The sequence below is a fragment of the Prinia subflava genome, chromosome 9, assembly GCF_021018805.1.
Source record: "Prinia subflava isolate CZ2003 ecotype Zambia chromosome 9, Cam_Psub_1.2, whole genome shotgun sequence".
Classification (NCBI taxonomy): domain Eukaryota; kingdom Metazoa; phylum Chordata; class Aves; order Passeriformes; family Cisticolidae; genus Prinia; species Prinia subflava.
Window position 1 is genome coordinate 31106454 of NC_086255.1, and position 25655 is coordinate 31132108.

Below are 25655 nucleotides of genomic sequence, written 5' to 3' on the forward strand. Positions count from 1 at the left end.
TTGGATATTTGTGGGTTTCTGGGAACTGCACTCCACTTGCCTGGTGTGTGACTTCCTTCCATGAGGGATAGACCTTGGGTTTGCCCTCCAGCATTTTTGTTCTCTGGGAGTGCTCAAAAAAATCTCTGATGGCTTTGAGATTGCTGCAGCCCTCCTGTACACCAGGATGGACTTCACCAGCTTCGAATTCCAGCAGCTGATTCAAAGATCTCTGTTCATGAACACTTCTCTGCCTGACTCCTGCCCAGCTCTCAGCTGAAGTTTTGCCCCAGTTAACTTAGTTTGGAGCTGGAACAGGGGCAGTTTTACCTCTTTGACCTTCTCAACGTCATTCCTTCTGCTTTCCAAACCGCTCCTCAGGTTCCTTCTGTAATTTAAACATTTCTTTGTTATCCTTTGTGTTCTCTCCTGTTTCTATTCCAGTTTTGCCTTGACTTTTCCTGACTGTCCCCATCCAGTTTTCCTTGTCCTTTCTTTGTGCTGATCCCTTCCATCTGACTTAGCCCCTGTTTTTTATTGGGCTAAGCCAAGTTGCTTTCTTACTGTATTCCCTGCTCTGCCTGCACATTCTAATGGTTTGTGCTTCTGCTGTTAATTTTGGGGAGTGTTTGAGTTGGGTTTTTTGTTATTTTCCTTGGGTTTTTGTCTCAAAAACTCCTTTTAGGTGGTCATCTCAAAGCTAGGCAGCCCTTGATTGTGGTCCACAGCAACAACTTGATAGGAGCAAGATGGGGGTTGGCCTTTTCCAGACCAGAGGAAATGGCCTCAGGTGGCACCGGGAGAGACATCAAAAGGAGTTTATTCCACTTCTGAAAGATTTTTTTTCCACCTAATAGGTGGAATATCCTCATTTTGGTGCTGGCAATGCCTGTTCTTAAAGGTCTTATCCTGATCTTCACACACACCCCACCTCCCAAAAAGCAAATTATTGTGGAGGGTGAGTGCTGCAGTTGGAACTCACTGGAGTAGCAGCCAAAGATTGGGATTCCAATAAAATAACAGAAAGAGGGATCTTGATAAGAAGTGGAAATGAAGAATGGGAAGAAAGGAAACTGAAAGTTCAATCTAATCAGTGTGGGGCCACAGAAAAATAGGAGTAAATGATTAGAGCCTAAATTTCATACTCATGCTGCTGGATGTAGCTGTAATTTGATAATTAGATAATTACTAATAATTAATAGTAATTATTATCCTGCATTCAGGATATTGTCATTTCTGTGCAGCATGAGAATCCTGATGTGCTCCAGCTTCAACTTGAGTAGCCCATCAACAACCAGAGTTGCCTTAGAAACAGGGATTGGTGTCATCCAAATTAATCCCTTAATTCCCCGGTTTCTACATGGAAGAGAAGAGAAGAAACCTTTGCCACTGACTGAATTTTGTCCTCTTTTTTCCTCCCCTAAAGGCTTTCGATAGAGAGGGCGACCCCATCAAATACCTCATTCAGAATGGAGATCCTCAACAAGTTTTTAATCTCTCTCAGAGGTAAGTGGGAAAGCAGGCTTGGAAATTGTCAGTGCAGGGAATGGAGGGGCTGAGAGAAAAGGGCTGTGCTCAGACACCCTCAGCTGCTCCTCGCAGGGGCTGTCAGCCAACAACGAGAGCTCTGTGAGCCAAATTCCACTCTGGGGTTTGTCACTGGCCACTGTTTGCTTATTTTAAACACTTCAGGTAAGGGAAACTCGCTGAGGTGGAAAGATTCTATTTAAAAGAGTGGCCAGGGATTAATTAAAACCCTTTTACCTGTCAGCTCCTGACTAATGACAGGGACAATTTTTGCTTTAATTTCCTGACTTGTTGTGGTTTAGCCTGTGGTGAAAAGCCTATTGAGAATTGTTTAAGAGCTTTATTTTCCTTCAGTTGAATTTCAACTTAAATAGAGTGAGAAACAGAGGGTTTGTTATGAAATATAAGCATCAGATTGGTCTGTGCCTGGCCCACCACCCTTTATTTTACCTATTTTTAGCTATTAATTTACCTGTTATTAATTATTATTTGCAATCCAAAGTATCCTCGTCCTTGCAGGAGGAAGGGGGAGGGTGGTGAGCTGACTTCCCACAACAAATAATGGGACAGAAGCAACCTGGGGCTTATTAATTCTTGGTGCAAAATAATTCAAATTTGGTGTGAGGGAAAGATTGTGAACCTAAATAGCCAAACATCCTAAGACAGGTTTGCATGTTCTGAGTGAGCTGTGGATGATCAATCTCCCATTCATGGAGAATCAAATCCTTCAGGAAATGGGAATAAAGCCTAGAAGGTGCCAGGAGATGCTGGTGCTCTCATCCACAAGGATTGATAGAGAGTTGGCAGGTGAGGGAAGGGACACTTTGGAGAGGGGACACTTTGGAAGGGGGACACTTTCCTTCACAGCCATGGCCAGGGCAGGGATTGATGTTGGGCTCCTGGTGCTGTCCCTGGTTTGGGATTGGACTTTTGTAGGGACTCCTGCCCAAGGGACACAACCAACCCTTTCCTTAACACGGAAAAACTCATCCTGACCTCCTGTGGCACCTTTGGAACTTGGATAATCTACAAGAGTGTCATGAAAGGCGCTCCAAAGAGGGGTTGCAGTGGTAGTAAGGAAGGGTTTGTTGATTTAGAAGGTGAATAATCCAGCCTGGCTACATGAGAGATGATCCAAAGAGGGATTGCAGTGGTAGTAAGGCACCATTTTTTGATTTTAACATGAATAATCCCACCTGGTTACATGAGAGATGCTCTAGAGGGGAGTTCCAGTGGTAGTAAAGCACCATTTTTTGATTTTAACCTGAAAAATCCCACCTGGTTACATGAGGGATGCTCTAGAGGGGAGTTCCAGTGGTAGGAAAGCACTGGTTTTTGATTTTAACTCGAACAATCCCACCTGGCTACACAAGAGATACTCCAAAGGGGTCACTCAGTGATCACACCACACCATTAAATTCCTGTCAGTTCTCCACACCACACAGGCTTAAAAAAACCTGTGGAAATCCGGGCCAGCTCCTGGCATGAAGATCCTCTGGAATCTGGATCCACCTGTTGTCCAGTTTGGGATGTGAGCAAGGTGGCCATACACAGAAACCAAGCAGTTAAAGATAGTGTGTGAATGAATTCCTAACTGGAATTCCTGCTCCATTCCTCCATCCTCATCCCCTGGGATCCCTGGAAGGCCTGACTCCCCCAGCCTTGCAGTCCCCACAAATCTGAGCACGTTTGGGGTTCAGTGCTTGGCTCTGCTCCAGCACCTCATGTTAAGATTTCCTTGAAGAGTTTTCCTCTTCCTGTTCCTTTGGAAAAGGCTTTGTGCCAAATTTCCTTCAGCCTTTTGCCTTCTTTTTCCTGGATACTGAAATATGTTGATCAATTAAAGGAGGATTAATATTAAATAAAACATCTTTAATGTAAATGGTGTCAGGCTACAGGAATTGATCTCAATTTTGGATGCGTGAAGGTCAAGGCAGAGCCCATGACCAGGATTCTCTCTCCCTTTTTCTGGGTTCTTGTTTTCCTCCCTGGAGCAGGCAGTGAACTCCAGTGTAATTCCTGCCTGGCAGCACCAGGACTGGGTGTTCCCAGTTCTGCATCTCCCAGCTCCATCTTTCTCCTCAGTCTGAGGGTTTGAAGATGGTTTTGTTCTCCCTTCTCTGGAACCTGAGCACCACCTCTGGTAATTCCCTGCCTCCTTATGCTCCCAGGAAAGAGTGAGGCTGGAAAGCTGGAGTGTAAAAGCAGTCAGAATCCTGGGGGAAAACACAGGCTATTGATAATTTAGGACGTATAATTTAGGGTATTTATAATTTAGGATATTTGTAATTTAGCCTGTTTTCAAATGATGCTCATCTATTGAAACAGACAGTCAAGCATAATTTTTCCAGGGGTAGGAAAGAAATAAAAAAGGGGATATGGTAGAAAATATTAGAGAAGTGCACATGGATTCATGCAGATCAGTGTTTGATGTCAATATTCTATTCTCAGCTCCACTTTAATATATTTTTAATTAATAATGTACCACTTTAGTCTTTTATGTTTTATCTACTCTTCCTTCCCCCTAATTTTTTTTGTATTTTCTTGCACTGATTTGAACAAATGCTGAAAAATAGATATTTCTATATAACATAATAATTTAATACATATATTTAATGTATTAAATATATTTATTTATAGTCACATGCTTATATATAATGGCTGATTGCTTTGCCTTCTTGAGGGCCATATCTGTCTGCTAAACTAAGAATTTTCCTTAATCTAATTAAAGTCTTAATAATCAAATTAGTAACCCAATTACTGCTCCAATCAAGTAACTAAAATCGCAAATATAATAAGATCTAATATGCAGATATAAAATATGGATCATGTCCTTTTTGGATGTATATATATAATTTTAACATTTGTCTGTGGATATAATCATATAAATATCCATACACATGTACGGATTAATTATGCATAGCTGTTATATTTATAGTTATAATAGCTATAGCTATATGTATAATAATATAATATATACAACAATTGGAGATATATCTCTTAAATAATATGTGGTTGTATAAAATATATCAATATATCAGTAAGTTACTTTATATAAAATGTATATTAATGTGTATTTTAAATAATAATATGTGGTTATATATTTAAAAATATATAAATATATGCAGAAACTCTCAGGTCTATCCTTTTTTATGGTGTTGCACTTTGCCCTTTCCCTTTGGAGCATCATTTTCCCTGGATCAGGAATCCTCAGCATCTGGAATTCCACTCTGGAAGAAGGAGGGGGATGCTGGAAATTCCATTGTCCTCTCTCCAGGACCCAAGACATCTCAGCTCCATATTTATTGGGTTAAAAACCATATACAAAATTCATTAACCCCTGGTTTTTACCAATTTCCGGGGAAGTATTTTAGATTCAATGAAAATTTTCCTTTTGGAAGGAAGCTCAACAGGACACAAACCCAAGTTTTCATTGGATAACCATGAGGCAGACTGACTGGAGCATCTCCTGAAATTTCCCTGAAATATTATTTTCCCCACCAGCCTTTCAAGCCTAGGGCAGAATTGTGCTCCCACTCACAATTTCTGTGGTATTTGTTGGAAGGAGCAGCTTCCCAGGAAGTGCTGAGATTTGTTTCTGTTGGAAAAAGTGGAAAAACTGGCCTGGAACCAGTTTGCTGAGATCTTCTCTGAGAGTAGGAAATTAGAGAAGGAATCCTGCAGAAATTTACATTTTAGGGGAAAAAAATCCATTATTAGGTCCAGGTGTGACACATCCAAGTGTTCTGGAGAAGTCCAGCCAGGGAGACCTCCTGGTTTGGTGGGAATTTGTGCTTTAGTTTGGATTTTCTGTTTCAATAAAACCTCTGCACAAGTCATTGTTCATGCTCTGGGTCTGACACATCAAATATGGGTACAGCAAATAGAATTTAGAGCTGTGCCTGACCACTGCTTGTGTCTGATGTACCCATTGGCAGTGGAATAGCACATGGGAAACCACAGGATCTCCAGATCCCACTGTGTGGAGTTTGGGCTGCAAACACTTATGGTGTTACATCTTCCTTAAGATATTTGGTGGAATTCCATGGGAGAAGCTGCTGGGATCACTGTCACCCTGGATCCATAGTTGTTAAATGCCCTCTGGATTTAGGAGAGGTGTCATCACTTTGTCACAACCTTGCCCAGGTTCCAGCAGGCACTGAAATCGTGGAAATGAAGTGTGGATCTTTGGGACAGCTCAGGGCTCTGATGCCAGCTCAGTTAAGGAGCACTGAGCTTCTTTAGGCAGGACTGTCCACACTGTGCCCTCCTGATCCTTCCTAATATAAAAATAATAAGTCTGTGGCAGGGTCTTTTTCCTCTGGGTGACTTCCAGACATTTGCAAGTTGGAATTAGATCAGAGGAAAACCCCAAATTTTTTCATTTGTCAGCAGCTACAGGAATTTGCAATGCTTTCAAACATTGTTTTGTGTTGCTTCCTATTAAGCCTTCTTTTGTTGTCCTTTTAAAATGGGCTTCAATAATCACAAGATCCCAATTCCCTGGCAGTGTCCAAGGCCAGGCTGGGTGGGCCTTGGAGCAGCCTGGGACAGTGGAAGGTGTCCCTGCCCGTGGCAGGGGTGGCACTGGGTGAACCTTAAGGTCCCTCCCAACCCAAACCACTCAGGGATTCATTTTCCACCTCCCTTGTTCCTGCAGCAATATTTAATTATTAGGGGATACTTGCAGGCCTTACTCTGAAGTTACACAATGTGTAACTTTCCCCAGTAGCCTCTCCCTGAGGAGACTCACCCTGAAGTCTGGGTGTGTTGTATTCCCAGAGTTTCCTGCTGGGTATCAGGACTCCACAGTGATTTTTTCCCTTGCTTGTCCTTCTCTCTCCTCATTTATTAATAGTAAAAATACTAAATAAATATGTTTTGATAATTAAATACATAGCTAAAGTGCAGCAGGAACAAATCAGGGTGCTGTGTTCAGTGGAGCTCTAGCTTTTGTAGTCTTACTAAGCTGATGTTTTAATCCAGGATTATTCCTGTATCCAAGTGGAGAACATTAGGAATTGGCTCATGGTTTTTCTTGAAAACAGAAAGCCTAAAAGCTCCTACACAGAGGAGCCCTGGTGTCAGCAAGGTGATGGGGCTCGGGTGCTCACAGACCTCTCCCAGCTGCCCTGCTAACGTGTGCTGGTTTTGTTTTGTTCCCAGCTCTGGCCTGCTGGCCCTGGGGAAGGCCCTGGACCGCGAGAGCACTGATCGCTACATCCTCATCGTCACGGCCTCGGACGGCCGGCCCGACGGGGTGAGTGTGCCGGGGCTGCACAGCACTCCACCTCCTCCTGCTCTCTGTGTGCTTCTCATGGATCTTGACCAAACCTCTCTGAAATCTGGGATAGTTTTCCTTTGGTTGGTGCGGGTGAAGCCGGTGTGTCACTGCCTTTCATCATGGACAAGGGGATTTTTTTTTGTTGTTCTTTGTCAGCCAAGGGTTTGTGTGTTCACAGATGTTCATCTCCTATTTCTTCTCCTGTTGTTCTTTATCAGCCAAGGGTTTGTGTGTTCACAGATGTTCATCTCCTGTTTCTTCTCTGTGTTGTTCTTTATCAGCCAAGGGCTTGTGTGTTCACAGATGTTCATCTCCCGTTTCTTCTCTGTGCTGTTCAGCATCTGCTCCTCTTCTTCCCGTCTCCCAGATGTGGGAGCTGTATTAGTGATTTGTACTTTATCCAGCCCTTTTCCACAACTGACTGTCCAGCTCTCTGGAAAAATCCCACTTCTCTTTCAAAAATGTTCATTTTTTTATCAGGAGCTACCTCCAAGTCTTCCATGTTTGCACTGATCCATGACCCCACAACCAGCCCCACCAACAGCTGCTCACACTTGGGTTTAATATAGGAAAATTGTGGGTTTTTCCAATTCTCATATTACAAAATGGTGGACTATTTAAGGATATGTGTTTATTGATCAAGCAGAGGCAATGGAATTATTTTTCCTGAAAGTTTTCAGCTGGATTGTGCAAGGTACCTGGGAATGCAGCAGCTCTGCCATGGAGTAATAACACAAGTAGGGGAGAAATCTCTGTACATCTGACCCTGTGTATAACGACAGATCTAAAATAATATCTCTAATAATTAATAAATAACAAGAATGCATTATCTGAGCTATTCTAAAAGGGTTTGAGATTAAAACAGGGACATATCTGACACATTGCCACAGAGTCATCATGAAAATTCGGGGATTTTGACCTGTGCTCATCGTAGCAGAAGAAAATCTCATTTATTTTTTCTATCTCATGTTCTTTTTAGCTTCTTCACCTTTGAAGCTTTGCCTTCCTGCTCCAGATTTACTCAGAATTTCCACACACACCCAAAAATATCAAGGAAGCCTTTATACAATTTAGTGGCAACATGGAGTAATTATAGCAGAGTCTCCACCTTTTCCATGAAAAATCTGGTTACAGTTTTTGTGGTAATTCATCTTAAAACTTGTGGGTTTGTTCTTCGTGAGCTGTTCTCACAGCTGTGAGTTCAGTGGTTTTGATCTCAAACTTCCAGAGAAATCTGAAGATGTAAATTAAAGACTTGCAAGTTGGTTCAGGCTGTGTTGTGCTCCTGAAATACTGGCTGGGATGTAAAAAAAAAAAGGGGAGTGAAAAGCTCCTTCCCCTTCCTTTCATCTAGAGAGAGATTCATTCGCTTTGCCCAGGGATTAAGTGGCCAGCAGATTATTTCTAACATTCTGAAGCTGATAGTTGGGGTTTTGAAAGGAAATCCTGTTAATCATAGCACAGTGCTTAGCAGAAAACAGTTGTATATGAGCTGAGATACAGTGTTTGAAGCCCAGCTCTGGAAAAACCACCCAAAATAAACCGTGGAGGGCTCCTTTAGAGTTATCCCTGGACTGAGCTGTTGAACACCTCTTGAAGTTCTTGTCACTTGCTGTAACAACAAAATCCACTTTAAGAAATCCACCCCCTGCTATCTGATTGTCTCCTCTCCTCCCTCAATCCCATTGGCAGGGAGGTTTGGAGTCCCCATCCCTGGAGATGTCCAAGGAGGGGATGGAGGTGGCACTCAGTGCTCTGGCATGAGGATCACTCACAGCTCAGATTTGATAATCCAGGAGATCTTTTCCAGCCTTGTTGATTCCTTGACTCCGTGTGATTTCATATCAGATCTTTTTCCCCTGGAGTTTTGCAGCTGCAGGGGTGTGTGCCTTGTTCTCAGGGTGAAACGTGGGCACACTGCAGCTTGAGCCTGTTCCCTCTGCCTGGTCTGGGGTTTCTGTCACTGTCCCTTACCTGCCCGTAGCTGCTTTCTGCAGTTCATATTTTCTGTCAGTGGTGGGGCACCTTTCTTCTTAAGATTGTCCAGCAATAGGACTCAGTTGACCAAAGCTTCTGGTGCCAGCAGCTGGAAAGGGTTAAGGGTTGGGCTTGCCAGGATTACAAAAAAAGGCTGGATAAGATCCTTGGCTTTCATTTTATAAACAAATGGATGAAACAAGGCAGATCAACCGAGCCATTAAATCTCCAGGCCTTTTCCATGCCAGGAAACAGTGGGTGTGACTGATTTGCCAGGCTTCCTTGTGTCTTTGCACAATCCCCTTGATTTGCAGCTCTTCTGGATGTACTCCCTGCTGTTTGACAGGCTCCTGCTGGAGGAGGGTCAGGATTCACTCAGAGTTCCTGGCTGGGACTGTGCCAAATCCTTCTGAGCACACGAATCCTTGGTCCAAGCAGTCAGTGCCATTTCATGGAGGAAATTTGCTTTTTAACTAGTTTTTATCAGGAAGAAAGAGTGTCCTTTTAGGAAAAAAAAAAAAAATCTACAATTACAGAACCACTACTCCCCAAGCTCATTCACCTGCTGCTTGTTATCCAGCTCTGCTTGTTGTGAAGAGTTCCATTAGTGCCTACAGAAAACTGGTGATGTCTCCAGATGCCTTGCTGTAGTTTGCCTAAAATCCCAAAATTAATTCCCCAGGCAGGTATAATGTCATTTAAATGCCATTAACATATTTTAGCTGGTAACATATCCAACCTGATCCCTTTCCATCCAACATGAAACCACCTATTAGAGTCAAACCTACTTAAAGTCAGCTTTTCAATTTTATTTCCTATATTTGCTTGGTTTGTTTTTTTTAATTTGAAAGGCATGCAGAGGAAAAAGACTTTACTGGTGTGTGGGGGATTTTTTTCTTATTGTTGTGTTGTTTTGTTTTTTTTTTCTATGAGATGTGGTGGCTTAACCTGCCCTATCCCTGCCCTCCTCAGCTGGACAGGGAAGAAAAATATAAGGAAGGACTCAGGAGTTGAAATAAGGATACGAGAGATCCCTCACCAAATATTGTCATGGGCAAAAACAACTTGGGCAAATCCATTGATTTTATTGCCCACAAAATCAGAGCAGGATAATGGGAAGTAAAACAAATCCTAAGAACATCTTCCCACCACCCCTCCCTCCTTCCTGGGCTCTTGCTCCTCCCCTCCAGTGGTACAGGGAGATGGGAATGGAGATTTTGTTCTTTGTGCTGCTGCTTCTTCCTCAGGGAGAGGAGTGTGAGTCCTTCCCCTGCTCCAGCATGGGCTCCATCCCACAGGAAACTGAGATTTATCTTCTTTTCTTTGTGTTAGAGCCGAGATTAAGGCACGGGACGCGCAGTTTCATGTTTGGACTCAGATGTTTATTAATTCCAATCTAAAGTACAGTCTCATGAGTTGTGAGTTCTACCTAACAAAGTGAAAAATGGCTCTAATTCTTTCAAGGTCTTTTAAGTGCTATTTATCCAATAGTGAGATGACATGTATACTATCTATACTTTTAACCCAATAACCAAATACCTGAGGCCCTCAATGTGGACTTTTTCATCCAATTAAAAAAAAAAAACACCCAAACCCATGAAGAAGGTGAAAAAAGAAGAACCTAGCCAATGCCCCAAATCCTCCATCTTGCTCTATACACATTACTATATACTAAAACCTTAAATCCCAAATTTTTTACCCTGTGACATTACACACTTCTGTTCAAACTCCACACCCACAATCCCAGTGCTGTCACTCAACTTTGGAAGCCTCTTCCACGGCCTCAGGTCAAATGCAGTGCTTTCTTGAGTGTCAGTGTGTTTTAGCACAGAAAGCCTGAAATTCTCAGCTTCCAGGGTTCCAGCAGGAGAAGTTCTCCATGAGCTGCTCCAGTGTGAGTCCATCCTGTGGGCTGCAGCTCTTCGTGGACCGCTCCCGTGTGGATCCACTTCCATGGGGTCAGTCCTGCAGGAAAAGGCTGCCCCAGTGTGGGTCCCCCATAGGACTCAAGTGCTGTCAGCAAACCTGCCCCAGCATGGGTTTCCCACCTCTCTCAGCATCCCCATGCTCTGGTGTGGGCTCCTCCATGGGCTCCATGGGCTGCAGGGGCACATCTGCCTCTCCATGGGCTTCCCCAAGGAATCCCAGCTCTGGCGCCTGAGCAGCTCCTGTCCCTCTTCCTGCCCTGCCCTGGGTGTCTGCAGAGCTGCTCCTCTCCCATGGTCTCACTCCACTCTTCTCTGGCCACAATTACAGCTGCACAATAACAATTTTCCTTCTCAAATCAGAGGCATCACCCCCATCTCTTCCCTGGTCTTCCCTGGTAGCAGGTTCATCCTGGATCCCCTGGAGTTGGCACCGTTAGAGCTTTCAGCAGCTCCTCAGAGAACCCACCCCTATAACCCCTCACTACCAGAACCTTGCCACACTAACCCAGTCCAGGAGAAATTTCCTCCTCAGTTACAACGTGGATAATTGGCATTTGTGCCTTTTTGTGGCTTAGTTTTGTGAACAACACTTACAGGATCCCTAGACACATTCCAGTTGCACGGTATCTCAGGAGCTGATGTTCCTCAGGTACTGACAGTTAAAATGGGGTTATTTAATCTATACATTTCAAGCATAAAGATGCCCAAAAAGCCCTCACAGAGTGGGAAAAAGGGGAATGTTTGTATTGGTCTTTCATACTCACCTGAGTAAGTTTAGTGTTTGCAACTTCACCCAGTGATACTGGTTCAGAAACTGGGGCCAGCACTCCAGAATTTCAATATCCACAATATTCCCCAGCCAAACTCTGTGTGAACAAAGATTTTTAGCTGTTATGACATGAAAGCAAAGGGGCAAAACTTCTGCTCATGAATTATTAAATAAGAGTGTATAAAATCCTGGAATACCTCAGCTGAGAAAGGTTGCTATGCTTGAAAATTGTGGATGCTTTCAGGAAGAAGTTTATCCCAGACTGCTTTGAAAGCTTTCTGTCTCAATGTGATGACTCTCTTGTTCTCATAAAACCAGGGTTGCTTTTCTCCATGGAACTAAGCAAGGCTCAGCCATCTCCAGCCCTGACAGGATCTTCTTTGGATGAGGGAGACACATTAAAACAGATCTTTCTTCCCATTCTGGTATCTCCAGGAGTTTGGAGAAGCTTGCACAAGAGCTTGTGCTTCTGCTTGGGGTCCAGCTGCTTCAGCCTCACACTTTTGGTGAGCAGCGTTTCCTCTGGATGCCTTTCCCATAGTTATGAATGTCACAGAATCCTTAAAGTTGGAAAAGACCTCTGAGATCATCAAATCCAAACATCAACCACTCCACCACTACCATGTCCTCAAGTGCCACATCCACACGTGTCTTGAACACTTCCAGGGATGAGGACTCCACCCCTTCCTGAGGAGCTGGTCCAGTATTTCACAATGCTTTTGGTGAAGAAATTTTCCTTAATATCCAAGTTAAACATCCCCTGGCACAACTGGAGGTCATTTCCTCTCATACTGGAGAAGACATCTCGCTATTTCCTTTCCAAACCCACCAGTTGCTGGATTCTTCATCTTTGGTCTCACTCCTCCACAGCTGCCACCAGGGCAAGGCAGTGCTCTGTGCCTGCCCTAAAATCCATTGGAGCAGTGCAAGGATACAGTGTGGTGTTGGCTCTCCTTTTGATCCCTGATATTCTTATAGAGATCTGTATCCAGCCCCCATCATCATCATCAGTGAAGTCTGTTGAGCTCATTTTTGCATTTTTAAAGTCTGTGGTCCCACACACCTGAATTTTTGGGGGGTTTTAAGGTTTTGTGATTTTTTTTCTTGCTCCTTTTTCTGTGTCATTACCAAAAGGCCTAAGAGAGGTTTGATAAGACTGCTGTGGCACGGAGTAATTGAGGTTTCTCTTTTCTAAGCCCCAAGGCTGATTTAACTGATTCATGTGGTGTGCTGACAGTCGTGGTGACACCATTTGACTTTGGGGGACTGCTAATTCCATCAGAATTAATCCTGAGCCACTTATGCCCTCACCCAGCACCATGGCTCTCCGTGGAGTGGGGTGGCCTGGCTGCCACCTTTCCATTACTCTTCCCTGGAACGCTCCTGATTGTTTAAAATGCTGGGTTGTGCTGCCCAAATTATTGTTGTTCTGAGTTACGACCTGGAGCATTAACAGGCTTGTGGGTTTTCCCAGGAAAATGCGACCTGTCACCACTGACAATCTGACACAACAAACAATTAAGGATGCATTAATTTAGCAGGAAGGAAAATGCTGTTATTTCCCAAGTAATGAGCTGTAGATGGGCAAAGTGGCATGTGAAGGAAAAAAAACACGCTCCAAGCTCAAGCTGTGTTCACAAACTGGGGTGTGTTTGGATGTGATTCCAAGGCAAGAATTCCTCTCTTCACCTTTCAGAGCGAGAAGTTTGAAATAAATACACGTGGCTTTTGTCAGAAGAAAGAAAAAGCCTTCTGTGCTCTTGATTTTTGGCCTGTGTTTGTCAGCTGATTTAGAGAGATGAAAGAGGCGCTCTGTTGTGTTATCTTAGTGTGTCTTGTGTGAAATAAGGAGAATTCCAGCCTCCAAATACTAATGCCTCATCATGAAAATATTCATCCAGCACTGCAGAAATGGGATTTTCTGCCTGGCAAAGCAGAGCAGCTCAGTGCCTAGTTTATAAATCCATTTGGGAATTAGGAATTAGGTGTTCTTAAAAGTTATCACTCACCCAGGGGATGTTCCCAACCTCTATCTCCAACCTCCCTTTTTAACATGTTTGAAGGAGCATCAACGTGTTGTGGTCATGGTCCCTTTGGGGTACTCAGAAATTACTGGCAGGGTTCAGATTTTTTTTTTTCTCTTACAAGACTCAACCATCAGGCCACCAAACTCCATTGGAAGTCCAGGAGAAGCTGTCATCCATCCAGCTGTTCAGGGTATATCCCAAGATTCTAGAGAGGGAAGACCAGAGGTGACCTGGCTCTGGGAGGGTTTCTCTGAAAGCCATAAATCCAAGATCTATCCCTTTAATCTGACTGTGCCCATTCCTTCTGTAACTAACACTTCAGGAAAAAACAGGGATCATTTAAGCCCTGCACAGCCCAGGACTGGTTTGGGGCCACATTTCCTGGGGAGACAGAGGTGCCATCACCCTTGGAAAGGCATCTGAGAGTGAACCCAGTGCTCTGGGCACTGAGGGCAGGGATCAACCTGGATGCAGAACTCTGCTGTTCCTTGAAGGTCATGGGAGGAAGCAACAGTTGAAAAGTAGTGGGAACCACAGGGAACTGAGGGAATCTAAAGCAGCCTCATCTCCTTCCCTGGCAGGGTGGGCAGGCCCTGGCACAGGGTGCCCAGAGCAGCTGTGGCTGCCCCTGGATCCCTGGCAGTGCCCAAGGCCAGGCTGGACTTTGGGGCTTGGAGCAGCCTGGGACAGTGGAAGGTGTCCCTGCCCATGGCAGGGGTGGCACTGGATGGGATTTAAGGTCCCTTCCAACCCATTCCATGATCCTGGGATTTCAGTGCTTTGTGTTGAATCCTGGAAGTCAGACTTAGGGATTTTGGCCATTTTAGATGATCATTCATAATTCAGAGCCTCTGTCTCCCACGACACTTGAATTAATTCCCTCCCTTAGAGCAAACAGGTAGCCCTGAATCAAGGTAATTTAAACAAAGCTTTACTTCTTGAGTAGCATACTGAGAATTCCTTAATTGCTCTAAATTTTCTGTTACTCCTTGGAACTGTAACTGCTTCTGTTACTCCTGTCTCTAGTCCACATGAGTTCCATTACCCAGCAAGAAGGGAGCTAGAGGGAATATTCCTAAATATGTGAAAGGGAACAATATGCACAGATCCATAATTTGATCTTTCTCCTTGAAGGAACTTCTCCTCAAATTATTTTCTTTCCAAGCTGTAATTAGAGACACTGCCTATTGCTATTTTCCTGACAAGTTCTGTGTTTTGTATAAGAAATCCTTACAAATTCCAGCTGATCTGGGAATTCCAGTTTGTGCCAGAGGAGTTTCTACAGGCAGATTTCCTCCTCTTGGAGAGAAGGCTTTTCTTCCTGCAGCAGCTCTTTTATTATGGCAAGCTTTAGGAGCTTCCTAAATTTTCAGTGCTTCTGTGGCTTAGCATGGATAATATTCTCTACAAAGGCTTTGATTTCGTGTGCTAAAAGGGAAGGGGTGAATTAAGGAATTCTCATAAAACAATAGATTGATCCCAATTTTCAATCCAATACTTGGAGCAGATTATAATTCCTAAATAAGAGATACCAATAAATAAATTCCCATTAAGAGGAAGGTGGGGAGAGAACTTGTGGCTCTGCACAGCTCCTGACAGGAGGGGACAGCCAGGGGGGGTCGGGCTGTGCTCCCAGGGAACAGGGACAGGACAAGGGCAAACGGCCTCAGGCTGGGCCAGGGGAGGCTCAGCTTGGGCAGCAGCAGGAATTTGTGCATGGAAAGGGAGCTCAGGCCTTGGCAGGGGCTGCCCAGGGAGGGTTGCAGTGCCCATGGCTGGAGGTGTTCAAAGCCATGTGGAGGTGGCACTTGGGGACATTGGTCAGGGTGGCCTTGGCGGTGCTGGGGAAAGGTTGGACTTGCTGGTCTTAGAGGGCTTTTCCAACCTAAACAATTCCAACTGTTTGTCAAGGATGTTCCTTCAAAGTCCACGATTCTCTCTTCCTTTCCACATGAAGTACTCATATTTTCTGTTATGTTTTTCAGTGTATGAGGTTTTCATTTTGGGAGCTTTCCCTTTGGGCTTTGTTTTGGAGTTTTGACAGTTTTTCTCTTTGTCTCATCTCCAGGCTTATTGGGATTTTTCTCTCATTAGTGTAATTATTGACAAGCTCCAGAATTACCCTTCCCTTCACCTCAGGGTCTTCTCTCCAAAATTTCCTTGCAGTCCAGCAGGAAATTTCATCTTTATAGCTTGGAGTGGTGGAGAGGGTTGGGAAATACTTCTTTTAAACTTCTCATGGAAGGAAAGAAGGTCTGAAAATTGAATCACAGAACTGTTAATTCTATCACCACTCAAATACCGTTTTCTTGAGATGAATATCAAAAAATCCTGATATGGAGATCAGCAGCATTATTTACCATTTCTTTTTTGATCAAATAAAGGCTTTGCCTCAAATTGTATTATTTGCAAACTAATTATCTCTCAACATGACAGGTTTGTCTAAGAGTTTGTCTAGATTAATAAACTTGCTCAACATCAGAGCCAAGAATGTTTCCTCTCTGAGGCATAGGATGCTCTCATCAGTTCCCAACTTCAATTTAAATGACATGATACAAATAAAATAAGAATAAAATGGAATTTCCTTCAGATTTATCATCCATTACATTTATCAGGGCCTGGCACCCATAGGATTCGTGGAGGCAATGTAAATTTTACAATTACTGCTTAGGGAAGAATTATATATGTAAGAACTATTTGAGGGCCCCTAAGAAAGACATAAAATTCTGCTGTGGATCTTTTATTTATGTTCATTATAAAAGAGAAGAAAGCACGGCTTCTCCAGTAATGAATAGGAAATGCCTGATACAAGGCTGAGATGTTTTTTTCCCTGGTTGAATTTCCGGGAATAGCTTTAGCATTCCTTCCCAAACCCTGTTTGATGATTCTGTTGTAGAAAAGCCTCGTTTTTAACCAGCCAAAACAGTTTTCAAACCTTCCTGTGTTGGATTTGCATGAGGAATATCCCTGGAAAACTGGTTGTGAATTAGGTGTCTCTCATTATTTTAGGGAGCCACTTCTTTAAAGAATTGTAGTGGTATTTAAATATTTGTGAAGACCTTTTTTGTTGTTTCTGTGGCTCTTTTAGCATGCTCTAGAAACTTCGGCAACTTCTCATAGTAATTTAAGAAATTCATGACTTCACTTTCCAGGAAAAAGGGAGACTCTTTCCAAGGACCTGGACAGAGGGAATGACTTCCAGCTGCCAGAGGGCAGGGATAGATGGGATATTGGGAAAGAATTGATCCCTGGGAGGTCACATAAAAATCATGGAATCACAGTTTGTGTTGGAAAGGACCTCGAAGCCCATCCAGTGCCACCCCTGCCATGGGCAGGGACACCTTCCACTGTCCCAGGCTGCTCCAAGCCCCAAAGTCCAGCCTGGCCTTGGGCACTGCCAGGGATCCACCCTGTGCCAGGGCCTGCCCACTCTCCCATATTTTCTGATCCAGTGTCAGGCTGAAAAGAGGTTCTGGTTTATCCCTGAACACGGGCAATGATTATTTAGTCAGTGGGATTTTAGTGTCTGGTGACTTTTTCGTGATTCCCAGCAGGGATGATGATGTTGTTCCCAATCCTGCTCCTTGCTGCAGTTCTGGAGAAGCCTTTCTAATTCATTCTAGTTGTCAAGTGAGGGCTTTTTCAGAACAGTGCATCAATCTGAGCCTGGGAGCTTCAACAAATCTTTGGAGCCATCTAATGGGGATCTAAAAACGTTGGCTTTGGTTAATAATCTTTGATCACGGCACTTTCTGATGGTAATGAGAGAAGTGCTGCTCTCAAAGACACACAGGTGAGTCCCACCTCGTGGCAAAGGTGGGCATTGCTGAGATAACAGTGAGATAACAAATGTTTCCTGTGTTCAGGTGAAATGGGGAGATTCTGAAGTATTCCCATTTCCTTCCTCAGTTTCAGAGCCTGTTACTGATTTTAAGGAAGAGAACCCAGGGGGCTGCTGCTAATGCAGAGTCTGCTTTGAATGTTCCTTGTGATTGTACCCACTTTGGGTCATTTGCTAAATTGTGATTAATAAAAAAAAGAAGATTATTTGAAATATTGATCTTATTACAGTGAATTCTGAATTCATTCACATCTGATAATCTTCTAAGCTGTTACTCATATAAAAACAGGGATTACTTGAAATGTTGGTCTTCTTACAGAATCTTGTTTTAACACACTTGCTAGTTTAGGGAGAGGAGCATTTGATAAAATTTTCCAAACTAATTCTACTATTTGGCATCTCAAGAATGTGGTTTGTTTTTGGTTTTGTTTTTGTTTTTTTTCCTTTGCAAAAATCTTGCCTTTTAAATTCAGAAGTGAAAATTTAAATGTGACAAGTGGAGCACTGGCCTGGGTGTGTTGGCTGACAGGGAAGGTGCTTGAGATGAGTAAAGAGTGACCAGGAATGTGAAAAATAGTGAAAATCCTTAGGCAAGAATTGGGAAAAAATTCCAAATGTTTCTTTTCCTTCCTCCCTGTCTTTCTCCTTATAAAATCCTCTCAAAGAGCAGAAATGCTGCAGATGATCAAGCACAGCCCGTGAAAATTATCCCAAATGAAAAGAAATCTTTTCCAAATGGGAACTCATGCCTTAAGCCATTGTTATTTAACACCGTGTTGCCTCAGTTTATTAAATGTGAGGGCGTTTATTTCCCTGAATTTCATGGAGCTGAGCTACCTTTGGAAAAGCTGATTTACATTCAGTGTGCATCACAGCAGAGCAAACGCTCTGGAGTGGCTTTGGTGTGGACAAGAAGGCAGAAAGTGCATTTTCCCTTTAGAATTGGAATGTGGGAATGGCAGATTCAGGAACAACTAGCAAATAACTGGGGCTCAGTAAACAGAAGTTGCCAGCCTGGGAGCACCTTGTGCTGGCTTGGTTCAAAATGCTCTGGATTTTTGGATTTTTTTAAGTAGTAAAGAGTTATTTTATGCTGATGTTGGGAGCTCTTGGGGCACTGAAACCACACCAGCTGGATCTGGAGCTGGGATCAGCCTGATTCCAACACCAGCAGAGCAGCAGAAGGTGCAGGTCTCCATTCACATTTATTGGTTGGGGTTTTATCTGGATAATTTTTTTCTTTATTTCTTTATTTTGCTGTTTTGGGGTTTTTGTTAAGGGAAGATGGTTGCAGGTTTCTCTGTGAAGCCTGTGAGGAGCCACTTTCAAACAGGTTTGTTCTTCCTAAAGCAAGAGATTTCTTCTGGGGTCACATCTCCATGGTGTAATTGCTGCAACTGTCTTGTCATAAACATTTCATGGAATCATGGAATCTTTATGGTTGGAAAGGACCTCCAAGGTCATGGAGTCCAATCTCTGACCAGGCACCACCTTGTAACTAAACCACGACTGCAAAATGCCACATTCTCTCATTTTTTAAACACTTCAAGGAGTGGGGACTCCACCACTCCCCTTTTAAGCTTATCCCAAAGCCTGAGCTCCCTTTCCATGCACAAATTCCTGCTGCTGCCCAAGCTGAGCCTCCCCTGGCCCAGCCTGAGGCCGTTTGCCCTTGTCCTGTCCCTGTTCCCTGGGAGCACAGCCCGACCCCCCCTGGCTGTCCCCTCCTGTCAGGAGCTGTGCAGAGCCACAAGGTCCCCCTGAGCCTCCTTTTCTCCAGGCTCAGCCCTTTCCCAGCTCCCTCAGCCTCTCCTGGGGCTCCAGCCCCTTCCCCAGCTCCCTTCCCTGCCCTGGACACGCTCCAGCCCCTCCAGGGCTCTCTGGCTGGGAGGGCCCAAATTTCCCTCAGACGAGTTTGATGCAAAGTATCAGAAGGCACAAGAAATATTTAAGACACCCAGTTGGATGAATTGATTTTAAATTCTTTATGTTGAACCCAATAATTTATCAAACACAACAATTTTGTTGGGGTTTTGTGTGGGTGTTGGTGTGTAGCTCTCAGTCTATAGGAGCACAGAAAAGGGATGTGGCTCAAGCCAGCACCTCTCCACCTTTTTGACTGGGAGAGAAAATTTCCATGCGTATTTCCATTTCATTTTCTTGAAATTTTATATTAAATACAGTTAATTCTGCTGTTCCCACCTCCTGGGATGTTAAAATTTGGTTGGAAAACAGAACATCAGAGTGGGGTAGGGGAAGGATGACACAGGAGGATGATAAAGGCTGATGGTGCCACTTCATCAGCTTCGTTAATCATCACTGTGGCATATTTTGATTGATAAATCACTAATTTCCTTTTCACATTCTGGCAAATTTTGATATTTCCAGATTTTTCCCTCCACTCACAACAAGAACTCCTTAAATCCCTAAAATACTGTATAAAAAACCAAAAGATATCTGATGTTTATCATGCATCTCTAATATATGAGTCAGTCTTGAGCTTGTTTTGTCTTCTAAAAATTCAAAATAAACTCTTGAAATGCTTCCCTTTTCACAAAAACATGTTTAAAATATTGATCATCTGCTTACCTGTGATTCTGTCTAAGAGGTAACAGTAGGGTCGTCACCTGGGAACCTGTAAAATAAAGAGAATTTCTTCAAAATGTTCTTTTTCTGCCTAGACTTCGACTGCTACTGTCAATATAGTGGTGACAGATGTCAATGACAACGGACCAGTTTTTGACATGTTTCTCCCCAAAAACCTCTCTGTGCAGGAAGAGGAAGCCAATGCTTTTGTTGGTCAAGTAAGGGTAAGTCATTAAAATTGTTTATTTTATTACCCAAGCTGTCCAGACAATGAGGAAAGAGTACAAAATAATTGAGCCTTAGACAAAAACCCATCCAAATATCTTCAGCTGAAACTCAAACTCTTCATTTATGGCTACAACGTCACGTTTTGGGGCTTTGAAATATTGGAATCGTTTTCTTCTCTATGCTAAATACTGAAAACATTCTCTCACCTAAAAGTAGCACCAAAAAAAAGCTTGTTTTTTAAGAAATTCCGCTGTAAAAACTCACTGATAACAGATTTGCAGGGTTGAAACAGTGTTGCCACATTTTGAGATGATTTGTTTTGAGATAGAATTCAAACGTGCTGAGAAGTGACACCCGGGTGTAGGAAATGGTCACACCTAGAGGAAAGGGGAAAATCAGTTCAACTCCTTGGGTCAAATAATGGCTGACCTGGCATAAAAATAGGGGACAGTGTTAATTTGAGGGTTTGAAACTGTAAATTTTTATAACACATGGATGTCCTCTGGAGGAAGATTCAGTCTCTTCAAGAAAACATCACTTTTTTTTTGGTAATGTTGGTTTTTCCTGACTCAAGGGAAAGAAGAAAATATTAATTAGGGGGTTTTTCAATCCAGAAGTTGATTATGATGTCTCATATCTGCTGCACTAAGGTTGGATCCAGCAGGAGCTGTAGGTAAAAGAGGATTTGGGAAGCATTTTTCAGCAATTTAGGTTGAAAATATGCCTTTTTTTCCAGCAGCAACCATATCAAGAGAAAATGGGAGCTCCTTAAGTAGAAGCTTCAGAAAAACAGGACATTTTGAGTACCCTGGGAACCCAAATACCCACAGTGATCATGTTCCTTCCCATCCTTATATTATTTAATAACAAATCAGAGCTGGTCTTGGACAGAGTTAGGAACCCTCAGTGCAATTAAGTCAGTTTTGACAAATCGTTAAACTATCACAATGCTTTTTGTCATTGCCTTCCTGTGTGGCTGTTTTTCATTTTTGCATCCTAAAAGGCACAGGTGGAACATTTCCAATCAGCCCCAAATATCCTTCAAATCCATTTAGTGCTTTGCTGAGGGCCCTCAAGGCTCAATCATCTTCTCAAACACGAGCTTGCCTCTATTTTTAGCTGTGACAGAACTGTAAAATGCCACAAAGTTATTGCCACAAGAAGCTCTCTGGCTTCTAAATTAGTGCAATTTCTGAGTTGTGTGGAAATGAAAGTATTTATTGAAGCCTTGGGATAGTTTATTCCGACTTGGAGTGACAGAAACTGCTTCTGTCGTTTCCTTTCCTGTTTGTCCCTGGTTGGAGAAAGCTTTTTCTTTATAGCCCAGACTCTGGGTGTATTTCTCCTGTCTCATGTTCACAGCTGCAAATTGACACAGGGATATCCATTGGAAATGCCATTCTGTAGTACAGAAAAGAGAAATTGGGGCATTTGGAAGTTTTTTTTCTGGCTCCAGTGAGGTTATTGAAATAATGGTGATGAGAGTTTGGGTGTAGCTGTGTTGTTTGAGGATATTCCTTAAAAACTGAAATAGCTTTTGGTGTGTTGTGCTTCACTGTAGGTAACACCACAGGGAGAGGTGTTAATGGGAATAAATTTTGTGTGGAAGCTTTAATGTGATAAAATGCACATAAAGGGCTATTTTAGGTGGGAATAGCCTGGTAAAAGAAGAAATCCTTAGAGTGCCCTGTGTTTTCCCTGCCAAGAATTAACCCACTGATTAACAAAACTGCTTTTCAGGAAACTTTTTACTCACTTCAGACAGAAACTTAAAATCCACCAGAGCAAGCAGCCATACAGAGGATTTTAAATAACAAGACAGATTTTGTGGTGTCCCTTTCCCTTTTAAATGCCACCTTCCCATTTTACCTGGAGGAAAAAAAATAGCAAGAGATGTTTACCTTAAAACCCAGGATCTGACCCTGCTGCTCGTGGGAGCAGAGACCCTGGTGAGGAAGGACATGGGAAAGGTGCTCAGCCACTTTGATCCCTCAGGTTTGGTCTCAGGATTGGGTGCCTGGGCTCATTGTCAGAATTCCAGAGTGGTTTGGGTTGGGAGGGATCTTAAATCTCATCCCATTCCAGCCCTGCCATGGCCAGGGATGCCTTCCCCCATCCCAGCTTCCTCCAAGGCCTGTCCTGGCTGGCCCTGGACACTTCCAGGGAAGGGGATTCTAAGCAATTCGTGGTACAAATCAATCTGAACACTCCCAGGAATAACTCCTGCCACAGACAGGAGATTTCCATGCTCTGCTTTGTTTTCAGTGGGAAAGCTGGGCTTTCAAATGGATTCCCATAAGGACTTTGATAATATTTGGGGGTGGTTTCCCGATGAGACGTAGCAGGAAGGCAGTGAGAGGTTTCCTGTGGCAGAGGGAGGGTTTGGAGTGTTTATTCCATGCAGGCAGGCAGTATCCACTCCTGGAAGTGCTCTCCCTCTCCTGCAGCTCTGCTGCCAGCTGGAGCTGCTGGAGGCACTGGCACGGGAGTGCTGCCTGTGGGCATTCCAGGAGCCTCCTGAAGATTAAAGGAACAAAAGCCAGACAGGATAAAGCTGCCAGTGGAGCAGATGTGTTTCCAATCCCTTTATTTCACACTGTGTTCTCTAAATTGGGGCATTCAGAGGCGGATTGGATTCCCTGCTGCTCCTTCCCCTCTGATCCTGGGGATCCCCCAGCAAGGCAGGAGCGCGGCTGCTGCTGCTTGGAAATCTCCACAAAGGGCCCCAGAAACCCAGAAACTCCACTGGAAACTCCACAGTGAAGTCCAGGCACTTCCTTGCAGCCTAAACCAGCTGGAGATGGGGCATCAGGATGGCCCCTGTTGTACATTGCACTTCAATCAGTCCCAGGGGCACAGGAGGTAAAAGAGATGGAATGACACTTGGGGAAGGGATCAATATATTGATCTGCAGGCATGATCACACCTTCAGGCAGGGGAAGACAGTCCCCAGCAGTTTGTGGCAGACTCTAAAAAAGCAGCCTGGGGTTAATTAAAAAGCTGTTGAGTTGATGGGGCCCTGGAGAGGAAAGACATCCCTCGACTGAAGTTTTTATTCATGTGGGGTTTTATTTATATCCAGATTCTTTCACCCAACGCCATAATTCATTTATTGTTGTGTATTTTAATGTCATTGATCAGCACTGTTTGAAAACTGCAGCATGAACGTTGCTATCAAGGAGAGACAGCAACAGGGAAAGAAATGAGATGGAAAATGGAGATAAAGAATGATGTGCTCAGGTGTCACTGGCCCTTGGATCTTCCCTAAAATGGAAACAGGATAAATCAATTCCACTAACAAGAGCAGTCTGCAGGCTTTGTGATACCTCTGTCAACTGCTTGGTTTTAAGTTACAAAAGAAATGCTTTAAGAAAAGTTGGTTTTTAGGATGGACCTATCCTTCCTACTGGAAAATATGGGAAAGCTTGGAGGAATTATTTTGGTTGTAATGTTGGTTGTACTAGCCCTCATGAATGCTGATGAAATGTAGTTATTTCCCAACAGAGCTTTCTATCTGTGGGTATCAGTGAATTCTTACAGGCTTCTATTCTTATTTAATAAATTCATAAGGTGATAAACCCTGGATTTAAAGCCCGATTTAAATTTCACGGCTGTTGGGTAAAGCTTGTTGCATTGGACTAAATGACCTCTGGAGATCTCCCACAAGCAGCTCATCCTGTGTTTCTACAAGCAGGAAAACTCCTTAAAATGCTGCTGAAGAATTATTGCCCGTGCCCATGGAATGGTTGGGATGAGGTGAGCTTTAGGGTCCTTTCCATCCCAAAGCATCTGTGATTCTGTTGTTTTATTACGTTATAATATCTTGTGGAACAGTCTAGAAAGAAATCTGAGTTTTTCCTAAATCCCCACTGCCTGGTTCTCCGTGTGTGATTTCCCAGAACCTGCACTGCAGATTCCACCTTGTCCGTGTTAAAAATACAGGCTCCTGAAGTTAAATTCCCAAATTTCCTGGACTTTAGGACAGCTTGAAGGAAAATTAGAGGTGGAGAAAAAAAGGAGAAGACCAGGAACAAAGGGAGATTTACTGGCGGGAGAGGGTGATCCAGGAGGAAAAGGAATTAAAATTAGAGGTGGAGGAGATAGGACATGACCAGGAAAAAAGGGGATGTCCTGTCCTGAATGGCAGGAGAGGACAGTCCAGGAGGGAAAGGACTCAAGCCTTTGGGGAAGAGTAAAATCCCAGGCTCTGAAGTAAATCTCAAATACCCAGAGTGAGTCCAGGACTCCTGCTCACTGCATGACCCAGTGCCTGACAAAGCACTTTGAATTCATCACACAGATGTAAAACCAACACGAGCAGCTGGGATTTTAGAGTCAGAATCCATAAAAAAATCTAATTAGACCCCAAAATCAGAGAATCAGAATGTGGCAGGTGAATTCCAACCAGAGGAAGTTCAGACTTAACTTCTTACAAGTGGTTGGATGATAGCAAGATCATTGGGAGAGAACTTTGGTGGTTCATTCCCTTCAGGTTATTAAGGAATTTGTCCCCAGGAAGGATAGAAAGAACTTTAATAAGACTTTCAGCACTGTCACTCTCAAGATCCTCAGGGAGATGCTGGTCACAGAAAGAATTTAATGTGCTTCTAGTTGGATTTTCATGTTAGTTAACAGGCAAATTCCTCTTACAAGATTGATGTCCCAAGTCCAAAGCTGTGGCATCAGGAGAAAGAGATGAGGTGAGAGATTTGGGCTGTTTATTTCCATTCCAGACCATCAGTGCTAGACAGAATTACCTCTTCCTGCTGGCACCAGGAAATTCCTGGAGGATATTTGGCACCAGTGGCTGCAGCCACAGTTCCTCAGCTTTTTCCCCTGTTCCTTGAACTTAGGTCAGCTTGGGCACAGATCAAAGAGGTTAAAAAAGCTCCTTGCCACCCCTAACATGGCCTCTTAAGCAAAAGGGATTTCAAAAGCTGTGCTCTTGTCTTCCCTGTTCCCAACATTTATTATATTTGTGTGTTCATTTGCATCTTTGCCCTCCAGATAATATTTGTGTTTTACTGCAGTGATATTTACTGATATTGGTTATCAGCACGTTCATGACAGTTGATTACTGAGAGTCCAAGGATTTCCCATGAAAGGAATTTTTGGTTTTATCTGCTGACACTTTACATTTTGGGATGCCTTTAAGCCCTATTATCTCTTTCAACTTGATGCCAAACTAAATCTTCTGAATCAGTGATTTCATGTCTCTGTTTCATGCCCTTTTAGGATTTTGATGCCTCATTCTCATCCCTGGCAGTGCCCAAGGCCAGGTTGGACTTTGGGGCTTGGAGCAGCCTGGGACAGTGGAAGGTGTCCCTGCCCATGGCAGGGGTGGCACTGAAGGGCTTTAACGTCCCTTCCAACCCAAAGTCAAGAGAAATTCCAGAAATAACTTTAAATTGGATTGACATTAGAGAACTATTTGGGAGTCCAGCTAAATGTGGAGATTTTAAACAGTATATTCCATCTGTAATTTAGAAAGGTGTTGTTTCAGGAGGGC

General features: G+C 43.4%; 1 protein-coding gene across 2 annotated transcripts in view; it reads left to right on the forward strand.

Moving 5' to 3' along the window:
* The window catches only part of PCDH15 (protocadherin related 15), a 640425-nt gene that overhangs the window by 509482 nt on the left and 105288 nt on the right, over nt 1-25655 (forward strand). For both annotated transcript variants that reach the window (XM_063406141.1, XM_063406139.1), the window contains 3 exons: nt 1406-1485; nt 6673-6766; nt 20014-20142. In XM_063406141.1, the coding sequence (XP_063262211.1) occupies nt 1406-1485; nt 6673-6766; nt 20014-20142 (303 nt within the window). The remainder of the gene's footprint in view (nt 1-1405; nt 1486-6672; nt 6767-20013; nt 20143-25655) is intronic.